Source organism: Hippoglossus hippoglossus, chromosome 10 (genome assembly GCF_009819705.1).
Source record: "Hippoglossus hippoglossus isolate fHipHip1 chromosome 10, fHipHip1.pri, whole genome shotgun sequence".
In the NCBI taxonomy this organism is placed as follows: Eukaryota; Metazoa; Chordata; class Actinopteri; order Pleuronectiformes; family Pleuronectidae; genus Hippoglossus; species Hippoglossus hippoglossus.
In genome coordinates this window covers 21116289-21130040 of record NC_047160.1, presented here as the reverse complement: position 1 = coordinate 21130040, position 13752 = coordinate 21116289, and the positions used below count along the sequence as shown (strand labels likewise).

The 13752-nt window shown below is 42.8% G+C and overlaps 1 protein-coding gene across 3 annotated transcripts in view; it reads left to right on the top strand.

Moving 5' to 3' along the window:
• slit3 (slit homolog 3 (Drosophila)) overlaps nucleotides 1-13752 on the top strand; it is a 232874-nt gene that overhangs the window by 129029 nt on the left and 90093 nt on the right. For 2 of the 3 annotated variants that reach the window (XM_034597271.1, XM_034597270.1), the window contains exon 5: nucleotides 1466-1537. Coding sequence is in view for 1 of the 3 variants with exons in the window: in XM_034597270.1 (XP_034453161.1) it covers nucleotides 1466-1537 (72 nt within the window). In the remaining 2 variants the exon portion in view is untranslated. Of the gene's footprint in view, nucleotides 1-1465; nucleotides 1538-12884; nucleotides 13392-13752 lie in introns of those variants that run through there. The other variant, XM_034597272.1, reaches the window with a different exon arrangement.

Here is a 13752-nt window from a genome sequence, read left to right as displayed (position 1 = left end):
GCTCAAAGGGAAACATCCAAAAACGCTGAAACGTTGTTAGTTTGAGGAAATTAGTTTTCTGTTTTCCGAGCACGACTCTGCAATTAACATTCACTGCACTAATAAACGTTGATTGGCTCTGGAATAATGCGCAACCAATTTTCCTCCTGTGTACTTGAATGTGTGCCTGAGTGTAAATTAGACAGTGTGAGCATATACAGCACGTATCAATGTGAGAACACGAGTATGTTTATTCCAAGGCGCTGTGTGTGTGTGTGTGTGTGTGTGTGTGTGTGTGTGTGTGTGTGTGTGTGTGTGTGTGTGTGTGTGTGTGTGTGTGTTTGCTGCATTTTTTCAATCTGTGACAGGAAATTGTTAAGAATAATGTTGGAACATAATTATACTCTCTGCAGAGAAGCTGGCGGATTTCCATATTGTTTGTGTGTGTGTGTCAAGGTCAAACAGAAAAGTCCAGGCAGAGGTCTGTTGCTCTTTTGTGCTGATCTGTTGTGATTCTTTAGATGGGCCTCCACTATGAAGCGTGTGTGTGTGTGTGTGTGTGTGTGTGTGTGTGTGTGTGTGTGTGTGTGTGTGTGTGTGTGTGTGTGTGTGTGACTGGCAGGAGTATAGGGTGATTAGCTTGTCTGATATTTCATACCTCTCTTTCTCTCTCTAATTACATTGTGCTCTCTGAGCCTTGTTTGGCTGCCAAGGCTTCTCCCCAACAAACAACACTAATAGAGTTAAGGGCAGGCCTTTGTGTCATGTCAGAAATCATTTGGCTCATATAGGTATTCATTACAGAGGGAGAGAAAAGAGACCGTTGCATATGCTGCCCTGTCCAGGAGTGTGTGGACTAAGAGAACGAGGAAAAGAGTCACTGTGGTTGACTGTTTTTGATGGTGGTACTGAACTGTGTGTGTGTGTGTGTGTGTGTGTGTGTGTGTGTGTGTGTGTGTGTGTGTGTGTGTGTGTTTCAGAATGTATGAGATTGCTTCACTTTTTCACCAGTGCAATATTGCACAGTCGAAGGGCAAAAGTGAAAAAAGAAAACCTTCTACATTAAAAACATGTGAAACACACGCATTCAAATGAGAAAGACATATGCACATGTAGACGCACACACACACACACACACACACACACACACACACACACACACACACACACACACACACACACACACACACACACACACACACACACACACACACACACACACACACAAGCTCTGATATTTCCCTGTGTCTTTGAAATTGTTCCACTGATCATAAATGTCATGTCATCCTTTCTCTCTCTCTCTCTCCCTGACTCAATCTATTTCTCCCTCTCTGCCTTTGTTCTGTAATTGTCTATCTTGTGTGTGTGAGTGTGTGTGGCATAGATGACATGTTTGTGGTTTTGTTTATCGTCTGCCTCTGTACATCTTTGAGTGCTTGGAATACCTCAACTAATGTCTTGTGTCGTTTGCTCTCTCTCTCTCCAGAGACCTCAGCGAGAACCAGGTTCAGGCAGTTCCCAGGAAAGCTTTCAGAGGAATCACCAATGTCAAGAACCTGTAAGAACAATTACTCCCTTTTTCTATTTGAAACTTCCATCTTCCCTTTTCAACCCACTTACACTTATCCAAGTATTTCTCTGTTTTCTGTGGTATTGAGGCTGTAAAAAGCCTTTTTAATTTAATTTTACAGACAAATATTGTTCAAACTCAAATAACTTAATTAACATTGTCATTGAGATCCTAAAGTTTCTTTTCACACCACCTATGTCTGCAAAATGAGGTTTCCTGGAAGCCAGACCAATTATCTAGCTCTAAATAATTTGCTACATGCTTAATTCTTCATATCAAAATGACTTGACACATTTTTAAGTTCCTCATAGTTTCTCTGTTGTTTTTCCATCTGAATCTCCTCATCCTTTATTGCATCCTGCTTGTCATCACCTCTCCCTGTTTCCTCCTGTTTCCTCTTTTCTTCTTCATCTTAAATTTGTATTCCCACTTTCTCCAATATTCCCACTTTCCTCCTTTTTTTCCTCCTCTTCTCTTCCTGTCCAGAGAGGTTTTATCCCGGCATCAAGCGTTCAATACCCACCTGTCATTTATTCATGATGTCCTAATCACCAATAGTCCAATCAATAGGCTGCCTAATCAATACGTTCACTCAATCGATAATGACTGATCAATCCTGGCTGATGCTGCATAGGAAACTTCTGGACAGACTCCCAGGGTAAACATGTCCTCAATGGAGATAGTTCCATACGGGCTCAGGTAGAATAGGAAGGAAAATATTAAATTCAAGTTTTAAGTTCAAGTTTGTTACAGTACGGGACGATAAAGCAAAAACAGATTTGCTCAAGAAATCGACTTTGCGTAAATTACAGTTTTCTGTTGTGTTCTTTCATTCATGACTGACATGACAGAGGAGGGGGAGGGAGGCTGGGACAGGAAAACAGAGCGGAGCATAATAAGTACAAGATTCAAAAAGATAATAACCAATCACTCTGGATGCTCCACAAGCACCAGAGCTGCTGAACGACAGAAGAAAAAAACAAACTATATTATTTGGCTAAATGAGATATAAAGAAAGAAGATGAGAGGAGAGACAGAGAGTGAGAAGAAGATTGTATTCATATTATATTTAGATTGCCCTTTGTGGCGTTTTCATTGAAATGCAAATAAAATAGACTGCATCTGCACTGAATGAATACAATAAGGTAAAGAGTTCACTACAATGGATTTTAACTCAGAGAAGTAAATAAATCCTCACTGCAATCACTGATGCACAGATGGATCCAATTTGATTCCATGCAGCTGCATTCGTAGTATTTCATACTTTTATTTTCATTCTTCTTTGCTGTTGAGGATCTTGAGATATGATCAAAAGCTCCAGAAGACAATGCTAAATGGTCGTTGTGCTAATTTACTTTCTCTGCTGCTCTTCACGGGCTAAAGAATGACATTTAACTTTGAGTTTTTAAACCGCTGTGTATGTTTTTTAAGAGAGAAAAATCTGTCTGATTACACGACAACAGCTTTGAAGATCATGTGATGTGATCAAAAACTGTGGAACAGCTACTAAATGAACCTGTGACATTGTTTTCTCAGCCTCAGTTTAATCGGCCATCACCTTAAAACGTTCACGTTCTTGAAGTGTAAAGGTTCTGATGCGTTTTCATTGGGCAGTATGTGATTTGATTGATATGCATCTTTCTCCAGATCAGTAACTCAGAGTAATCAGAAACTCTTCTCCATAGTTTCCTCTCTCAAGTGTGATGTAAGTTCAATATGGCTGCCAAAGTCCATAGGAGATTATTACCCTTTGGTTAAATGGACCTGAAAGGGCCTGGACCCTGTGCCCAGCACTTCTCTGTGTGTTTGTATGGCTGGGTTCCAAACCTTTGAGTTAGGTTTGGCCTCTGATCATCTAATCCAGTCTCCCTGCTCACAAAGCTCCAAACTCAACGCTATGAACGACCTCGCATCTCTGACTCCAGACTCACTCACTCAGTGTTGATGATATCAATGAGTTTCATCCGGGGAAGGTTTGCTGCGTGTGGACGCTTTTTTCTAGTGTGGAAACCTGACTCAAGCCCATCGGGACCGGACATGCACAAATTTAATGACTTCTGGGTTTGGATCGGGTTCAGGTTGACTGGGCTTCCATTTTTTTAATACTGTATGTGCCTGTAATCTGGTAAAAAGTCAGGCTCGGAAAGAAAAAACAGAATTCCTGTCGTGTGCGGTCGGACTTAGAAAAGTGCGGTTAGAAAATAGCATCCTGAGCATCACTTTAATTCATACATAAACAGACATTGACACCTGAGTACAACCTGGTGTGAGTCTCCTGTCCTTGTCCCTCTGAGCACACTCACTTTAAGTGGGTGAAGTTAAGTTCCTGGAGTTTGCACATCTCCACTCTGCAGTGCTGCACCCCGCCTCTTTCCCTTTTAACACCAGACTCGATGTTTTAACACAACTCTTCACTTTTTGCCAAAGCTATAAAGTCGCATTAATCAAGTGGTCCCTGCCCTCGTTAAAATGTTTCACACTAAATTGCTTTGACATACAAAGTGAATCATGGGAGAATCAGGCATTTAAAGAGCATTCATTTTTTCCCTCCCTCTTTTTGACGTGTTGCGATGCCTCCTCCTTCTCCTCTTTTCTGTCCTCCTCATCTTTCTCTTGTTTCTCCTCCCATCCGTTCGACTTTCCTTCACTTTTTCATCCCGTTTTTTTTCCTCCTTGCATGTTCTCCTTACCCCTCTCCAACCCCTCAAACTCCCCCCATCTTCATCTCGTATCCTTCCTTTGAAACAGTGACTTTCCCTTCATCCATTATTCTTGTATTTCTCTTATCCCATCATTTGTCTCTCAGCCGTTTTTCTCCATCTCTTTCCCTCATGGTCACTTTTCTCTCTCCTTCTATTCCTTTATGTAGTTTTTCTCTTTTTCAACATCCCTCCATTCCTATCCCCCACCAACCAGCCCCTTTACTTAACTTCTGTCTCTCCCTTTTCCCTCTTTTTCCACTCCTCTCAATCCATCCATCCATCCCTCCATTAGACAAGGTGACTCCTGCAGTAAAAGGCTTCAGCCCTCCATTACACCGCAGATTAAAAAAAAAAAAACGTCAAGACATTCCGTCCCTCGTGGACACAGCATTGACTTTCTCGTTCAGCTCCCTCTGCCCCTCGCTTCGTCTCCCCCCCTGCTCGCCCTCACCTCCTCCCCTGTCTCTCTCACCGCCTCTTCACCTCTCTCGGTCAGTCTCGATCTCTGTCCCTTTCCCTCTCCCTCTCACTCGCCATGTTTCTCAGAGAGTCTCTATCTCTCTCTCTCAGTTGTTCCCTTTCATGCTGCATAGTGGCTACCACAGCACCGTCGGCCATTTATTGCACTTCTTTCACACACACACACACACACACACACACACACACACACACACACACACACACACACACACACACACACACACACACACACACACACACACACGCACACACACACATATGCACAGACGTACTCACGGACGCTTTCGACCCTGCTCTCAGATTGACTGCTCTGCTGAAACTGCCAAGAACCTGGCAAAAACGATTACTGTAGTCCTCCACTAACCTAAGAAGACAGGTATATGCCATACATCTGTGTGTAGGTGTTTGTGTGTGTGTACGTGTGAGCTCCGCTATACATTGTGCTGACTGCTGGTCCTGTCATCCCCCTAAACTCAACCTGTCAGTCAAACCACAGATGATAGGGGCAAAATGTAGACCTGGAATGGATAGAAAGCACCGTGCCAAAATTCCTGTATTAAACATGGTTTGTGTTTCATGGTTGTATCGATGTCACATTCTGGATGCTTATATCCCATCCAATTTTTTTTCTGATCAAATTTTCTAAAATCGAATCTTGTCGTGTCTTGTCTTGTTCTATTATGTCGTGTCTGGCGTATTCAGAAAAGTCGACTTACTAACCACTCCTGTGCATTTGTGGTGTGGTTGGCATCTGAAACTTTTCTTCTTTTGCTCTTGAGCTCATAAAAAATTCAGGACGCAGAAAAACAAGATGCAGAAGAACTGGCGGATTAGTGTGCACACAGCGTGAGGCAGGTGTCCTCCGCACACAGGAATTGACGAATCACGACTTACCCTGACACAGAAATACAAATGTACTTCATCTCCTAAACAGCAATGAGAAAACTCTCCATCCTCCATCCAAAACTGACCCTTTGCACCAACACCCACACCATTAGGAAAAAAAGTTGGTGGAATCGGCACTGAACTTAGGTTTAATGATTTCTTAGTATTCTGATTATTCCAACTGTCTAAAGGCCTTGAATTGCTCATCTATTGTATCTGCAGGACTTTCTGCTCTGCCTCACATATTAGTTTTTGAATTACTTTGTAACGGTGACGAACAACCACCAACTAACCACTCCAACTCAAAACCTAAAAAACAGCAGTTCTAAGAAAATGCTGCTGCAGTAGTCGTCCCTTTAGTTATTTTGAAATCGCAAAGCATATACTGTGCGTTTCAAAAGCATATGAATATTCCTGAATAACATTAACCAATCAATCCATACCGCTAATGGCTTCAGGGTCAATCACAGCTGACATTGGGTGAGAGGCAGGGTTCACCCCGGACAGGTCTCCAGTGTATCCCAGGGCCAATATACACAGACAACACCTACAGTCAATTATCATCGTCTCCAATTAACCAAACCTGCAGAGAAAACCCACACAGACACGAGGAGAACATGCAAACTCCAGACTTATGGACCCTAATTAAACCCAGAGTCTACTTGCTTTGAGGATACACTGCTGCCCTCACTAACATTTACTCCCTTGTGCTATTGGTGCAAGTTTTCCTTTTAACTCAACACTGTTTTAAAATAAAAAAAACAACCTACAAAAACCAGTAATTCAGTGAGTGCTGCATTCATCCCTCGGGGGGGATTTCATTCAAGCTGATCTGCAACACAAATTACATTCACACAATTACTTCACACTGTGATAATGACGAACATATTCATGTCGGAATGAAAAATCTCAGATAAAAATGAAGTTAGCAACCAATATAAAATAAATTAAAATGATTCTGTTCACATAGCTCTTGAAGACAGAGACTTTATTTTTTTAAACCTCAACCAGCAGTTACTGGTTTTAACCCATTAGGACGTGAGGTGCACTTTCATTCACTTCTAAGCATTGTTTGAAGGTGAAACTGGTTATGACAAAAAATATGATGATTTGTCAATAAGTCAAGACTTTGTCATCTTCATCGGTCAATGATAACACTATATAAAGCATTTAACTCCTGGGAAATGTACCCAGACATGCATCGAGCTTTAATCATTTAAGAAAATGATTTAATACAAATACACATAATTCATCATAATATCAAGAGATTTTCTTCAGACCACTCTTTAAACCTAATATAAAGATTATACTACAGTGTCGAGTAGTGAGCTACTGTAATGCAGTGACAGAGAAGCGGAGATCAACCACAGATAGTGCATGTGTGTACAGTCGTGGTCACGCTTAAATCACAGCATATGTTAGCCACTCATGCCGTGAAGCATATGGCTGCAGTTGGATTACAGAGAAGCATGGACACATCAGATAAGCTACAGCTGTTTCATATGCCCTCACATTACACCTCAGTACCCACACAGACACACGCTTTTTATCTTGTGCAGCCATCACGTCCTCATATTGTACCTTGTTTTCCATCTGCCCGCCTTCTCGCTCTCTCACCCACTTTTTATTGTGATAAAATTTAATTCATTTCTCCCGCCGGGTCCACCCATGCTCAGCGTGGACACACTCACAGCACCTGCAGGTGGTTTGGACGATGTGTTCAGAGAACGTGATGTGTAATGTATTCAGCAACACACACTCACTGTTCATTATTGTAAGAAACAGAAAAGGAACCCACCCCATGGCTTTACTTCTTTACCTTTCTCCCTCCTGTCATCCTGTCCTCTCTCTTCCCCCTCGTAAAACGCCTCCATGCTTCACGCTTCTCTACCCACAATGCAGTGCAGGGCGGCCGTTTGTTTGAATTATGACAACAGGGCCTTAGAGGGAGGTGAGAACATTGTGTCGGGCTGTGTGCACACTTATACACACACCACACACAGAAACACCGGTTTCTGACCTGCATTGGCGTGTGTCTTCGTCATTGCAGCTGCTCGCCTTCAGTTCTTCTTATGTATACCACAATTCCAACAGTGGACAATAGTCATATATATATATATATAGCAAGTATGCATGTGTATAAAATATACAAAAACGATGAAGAGTATATGTTTGAGAGCATCGGATCTTTAAACCAAGGTGACACCCACAGCAGTAGTGCACAAATGTCATTCAGTCAAATCTCCCCCCTCCAAGAATACCGGGTCTTGCCAGGAGATTAGGGAAGAGGAATGAAGACACCGTCACCAGCTTCCTTGAATCAGATTCCCATTTGTCTTTGCCCGACACAACCCCCCCCCCACGCACTTCTTTAAATTGCAGGATGTGGCTAATTCATTAAAGGTTGTGAGCAGCCAAGACTGGATGAAGGAAATGTCAATAGCTTTGTCTGAATTGTAACATCTTTAAGTGGACAGCTGTTGTATTTTCATCACAGTGATATGATTTGCAATTCAGTTTTGACGTAACATTTTCTCAGAGTCACATATTGGAACAGACAACCAACACAAGACCAGTGAGTTAGAGTCTTATAGATTAACTTTCATTTAAATTAAACTTTAAGATCAGATAAATGTTCCAACGTCCTTTGTGGCCAAGAGAGTTACAAAAATCATAAATCCACTTAAAGTTAATTTAAGGTTATATTCACTTTAGCAAATTAGCAGAAAAAAAGAGTTGGAAGTAAAGCCACTTGTATCCTTGACTGCACGAAGCAACCTCAGTCCAGAGCACAGTCGACAAGTATGGACTAATAATTATGGCTTCATGTGCCCTTGAACATCACTAAAACCGGACTCAACATTTGCAATTCAAAACCTTTCATTGTGCAAATACTAATTTACTGCATAAGGCCACATGAAGTGGAAGCCATGGCTGATGTCCATCCACCCTCCATTAATCCCTCATCAGCAGCATTAGCTGGTGAAAATAAATCTACAGCAAAGCAAACCTGAATCAATCGTCTCACTTGTGTGTGTTAGTGTCACAATTTTAAATTTAGATGGAAAGACAAGCAGGAGAAATAGAGACAGAGTTTAGATTCACACATATTCATAAGATTTAATGATTTTTAATGGCAGAGAGAGATGATAACTTTGACATATTTACCACATCTCTCCTTGGTACATCGCTCACTCCTCCTTTGTCATTCAGTCTTTTACTTTTCACTTTTTCTTTCCATCCATGCACATGAAATATATTTTCTGGGTCCTTTATTTTTTTCTTCCTTCTTGTCTTCTTCTCTTTTGTGTCTTGGCTTTCCTCTCTCCAGTCGACTGACCCTTTCTTTTTATATCTTTCATTTCCTTATACATTCTCATTTTACCCAGTGTCTTCCTCCGTGTCTCAGACTTCCTTCCTTAGTCGTTTCCTTCAATTTTCTGCCTCCTATCATTCACATCCCTACAGTTTTCCTTTCAATCCTTTCACCTCTCACTCATTCACATTCTCATTTCTTCCATCATTGACTTTTTGTCTTCAGTCAATTCACCCCCCTGACCTGGGTTCACTCATCTTTATTGACCTGTTTCTATCACAGAGTGTGAACAACAGAAGACGAGAGATTGTTTCCCTTTATAGACCTGAACGTGTCAAAGTGAATGCTGGTACATTGCAGTTACACAACTTCCTTTAAAATGTGTGCAAATGTTCATTAAAAAAATATAATTATAGTCCAAACAAAAAAAGAGACCAATAAGACTATACTATATTATTATGTTGCCCAAATTAATGTAGACATACATTTTTAATACGCTAATTTAATCCAACAGAGATTCTGAGTGCAAGGTGACTATCAACACATTAGCATAGACACGCCCCTCTGGTGCCATCTGGAGCAAATGGATGTATTGAATCAAACTGCCAATAGGCTTAATGATAGACATGATTAAACACACTAATTGTGTGGAAGGGAATTATATTTTGGGGCACCTGTTCTACCCCCCTGTAATAATGTTATGTGGACACAGGAAGGTACACACTAGGGCTGTGAATTCAACACATACAAAGATAAAGCCAACTGAGACACACACAGACACACAAAGTACACCCTCATCCCTGATTCATACCAATCATGTCACGGCTAATCATGGTGCTTGGTGAACAAAGCTGTCAGAGGAATCTAATCATATCACAGAGGATGGAATCGGTTACTTTGGATGCGGAAGGAAGATGAGTCGCATATTCTCAATTCTTAGAACATTTCAAAGTGTGAGGTTTCTGGAGGTTCTTCAAAATGATCAGCACACAAGCGTAGAGTTAGTTTTAGCACTGTTGCCTCACAGCAAAGATGGTTCTGGGTTCAAACCTGCCAAACTGACCGGTGCCCTTCTGTGTAGAGTTGCACGTTCTCCCCCTGTGTCGACTTGGTTTTCCAGCTTCCTCCCACAGTCCTAAAACTTGCTTATAAATGTGAATGTGAGCGTAGGTTGTTTGTTTCTATATGTCAGCCCTGTGACGGACTGGGCACTCTCCTCTCGCCCAACCTCAGGCAACCCCGAGACGATGTTCAGATGATAATTGGTACAGATAAAGCCTTGTTAGTTGGTGGGAATCCCCCAGCCTCACTTTAAGGAGTCATGAGTGGAACAGATTGTGAGACATTAGACTCACAAACCCACTCGGAAAACCTTTAATCCAGCACAAGTTCTCACCTAAACAACAAAATAGGGAAACCAGATAAACCACGGCTAAGATAACTGAAACACATGGTTACTTTCCATTCTTAACCATTCAAAGCACTTTAACCTACAAGTTACATTCACCCATTCACACACATCCATACAGCACCTCTATGTATCCAGCACCTTTTCTATCACTCATCATTCACACTCTGACTAAACAGCTGTCAGTGTCTTGAATCCTGCCCACAGACTGGAGGAGCTGGGGGATCAAACCACCGATCTTCTTCATGAACTACATCCTCCTCCACCACCTCAACCTCTGCACCCTGTTTTCTGACCTTGCACTACTTCCTGCACTAGCATTCTAGTTTAACACATACAAATTATCCACTTTGGATGTAAATATGAGGGGCTGTAATAGACATATTTGTTCTTTGTAATGGAACAACCTCATCCATATACATCATAGTCTGTGTTACAGAAAGAACATTACTGATAATTAAGTGGCTTTAATAACTACAGTAAACTCTGGCAGTGTCATTCTTCTCCATATGGCTGATCAGGCTGTGAACCAGTTTGCCATCATAAAACAAAAACAAGTCTTTTGATTACATTAAACACAAATATGGCGAAGCCATATGCTGGTGTTATAACCAACATTTAAGTTCAGTCATTTAACAGATGCTCACTCTCACAGCTTTCTTCCAACAAGTAGCCAAATAAGAAAAAGAAAAATCATAAATGCGGAACTCTGCTTTTAACAAGAGTGTAAACCCATCAAACTATTATTCTCCGCTGTTACACAACAGAGTGGTTAAGTCCACCCTGATGATCCCAGTGATCTTTACAGAACAAACTGTGCTCAACTAATCAAGCACAGCATGGCAAGGCGGTAAATAACTTATCTCTCAGTCACCTCTAAAATATAACTGCATTGCATCAAAGCAGATCAAAACAACTCCTCGGTCTCCAGGATCCTTTGGAGAGCCGAAAATAATTACGTTGCGAGCCAAACCTGGCCTGTGGGCACAGAGTTGTTTGATATTTACTGTCTTCAGTCCAAACTGAACTCATGCCAATTGTTAACCACCACCATCTGGTCAATATCAAGCAGAAATACATGATAAATGTGCTTCGCTCCTCGCAGGGGACTGCTTTCCATGAACCTGAACTTCTCCAGCAAGGAGAAAATGTAAAAAAATCTAAACATATGATTCAGCCAAGCACGATCACAGTATTGTGGCTTTTCATGGGTGTTGTCACTATGTAACTGTCATCGTCAATACGTTTCAGGAGGTCAAATAACTCCAATAAGATAATCATTTCCACCTTTTTCTAATATGTTTTTCCACATCATCTTGTCTGAAGCCACAGCTCTGGAGCTGTTCTCTGACCAGCGGCTGCTTACAATGCAGCTTCATATTGCAGTGCACTCGTGGTGTACTAGTAACTACACTTTTCACACGCTCTGAGGAGTTATCCATCATATTCCTCTCACACACCCACACCTATATGCACATATAAAAACAAACCAAAGGATATGTTGCTCCTGAAGCCCAGATGCAATTTTTGTTGCCCTACAGGAAAACACAGCCCATTTTGGGAAGCGCCTTCCTCAGGGTCAAAAAGCTGACATGACTGATCCAACAGGTGCTGCAGAGTGCAAAGCTGACACCTTGGCTATATGTGGAGGAGAAGAAAAGGAGATTTAAAAGGCTGATAAAAGAAAACAGGGACAAAAAAGTGGATTAGCAAAGGATAGACAGGAGTGTGAGAGGACAAAAGGTGAAGGGAAATCACAGATGAGAGGAGACACTGGACTCCTAGTGGGAGAGAAAAAAATGGATTATGAATGGAGAGAGGAAGAAAACATGAACAATGGCGAAGATGGATGCTCGTAAATAAGGGGAGAAAAAAGAAAAGGAGAGGGGGAAAGTCAAAGAAAAAAGGGATTAGGGGTGGAGGGCTCCAGTGAAAGAGAAATGAGATGGGGAAGAGGACAAGGAGGAGAACATTAGGGTGAAGTGTCTGGAGAGAAGATGGCAACTGTGTGTGTGTGTGTGTGTGTGTGTGTGTGTGTGTGTGTGTGTGTGTGTGTGTGTGTGTGTACCTGTTTCTATGATTCTGTGTGTTCAACAGGCTAAATGCCGCTCATCCTTTTTCGTTGAGTTAAAGAAAAAAAAGACTAGAAGAAGATACTTGTCTGCCCTTTTTGTCTTTCCATCTGCAATACATTCATCAGAAGAAGAAGAGAGGGGGAGGAGAGACAGAGGGATGGATGGATAAGAAGAAGGGAGGCAGGGAGGGAAAGAGAGAGAAGAGTGGAGGTTTCAGGGTTGTTGGGTTCATGGATGGATGGAGGGATTGACGGTGGCGAGGGGGCGGGGGTTTGAATACCTAGACCTGGGCAAATTAAAGTAAACGCAAAGCTGGTGGATGATGGAGGGGCACAGGGTGCACCTGGGAGTCCGGTGAACGAGGCAACCAGCAAGCCAGGGGGGGTGGGGGGGGGTGGGGGGGGGGGGGGGTGGGGGGGGGGGGGGGGGTGGAGAGAGAGAGAGAGAGAGAGAGAGAGAGAGAGAGAGAGAGAGAGGAAGGAAGGACGGACGGACGGAGAACAGGAAAAAGCGGCATAGTCGTGACTGTAGGTTGATTTACGGAGGCTTTCCTTTTAATGAAATTGTTTCAGTGACAGAGCCGGTAAAAGGCCCTTAATGGATTGGCTGGCCTAATGTAATGAAATTACTCCCTCTTTCACTACAGAGAGAGAAAAAAAAGAATAAAAGAGGACATGGGGAGGAGGAGGCGGAGGAGGATGGAAGAGGAGGAGTGGGAGAGGAGAAAATGCAATTAATATTTACAGAACAGACAAGCAGGGTGGGCTTTAGTAGCTACGGCTTGCTCGCTCTCTCCTTCAGTGAGTCTACCTCTCTCGTCCCTCTCTCTCCCGGTGGCCAGTGTGCGCTGGGCGTACGGCAAGGAAGGGAGGTGATAGGCTGATGCCAGACAGGCCACTTCAGCGCACCGGTCTCCTCTCTCGCGCTCTCCTTTTCCTCAGCTCCTCTCCTCAGGGCTGGCCATATCAGCACTGAGGTGAGACACTTCACTTGTGGGCTCTCGTCTGGACTGGGTTTCCCTGCGGTGTTTGTGTGCCTGTCAGTGTGCGAGTGTGTGTGTGGGAAAGAGTTAAAGCCAGGATCTCCCACCTGCTATCTTAAGCCCACTACTGAGGTATCACCTCACACACACACCCCCACAGACACGCACACACTCTTTCACGGAGCCCATCTTTGGCTAGTCCCTCCCCCCCAGCTGAGCGGGACCCTGCCGACTTGCGCCTGACACTCTCCCATCTCTGTCTCCCATCTGTGTGTGTGTGTTTGTGTGTGTGTGTGTGTGTGTGTGTGTGTGTGTGTGTGCGTGTGTGTGCGTGTGTGTGTGTGTGTGTGTGCAT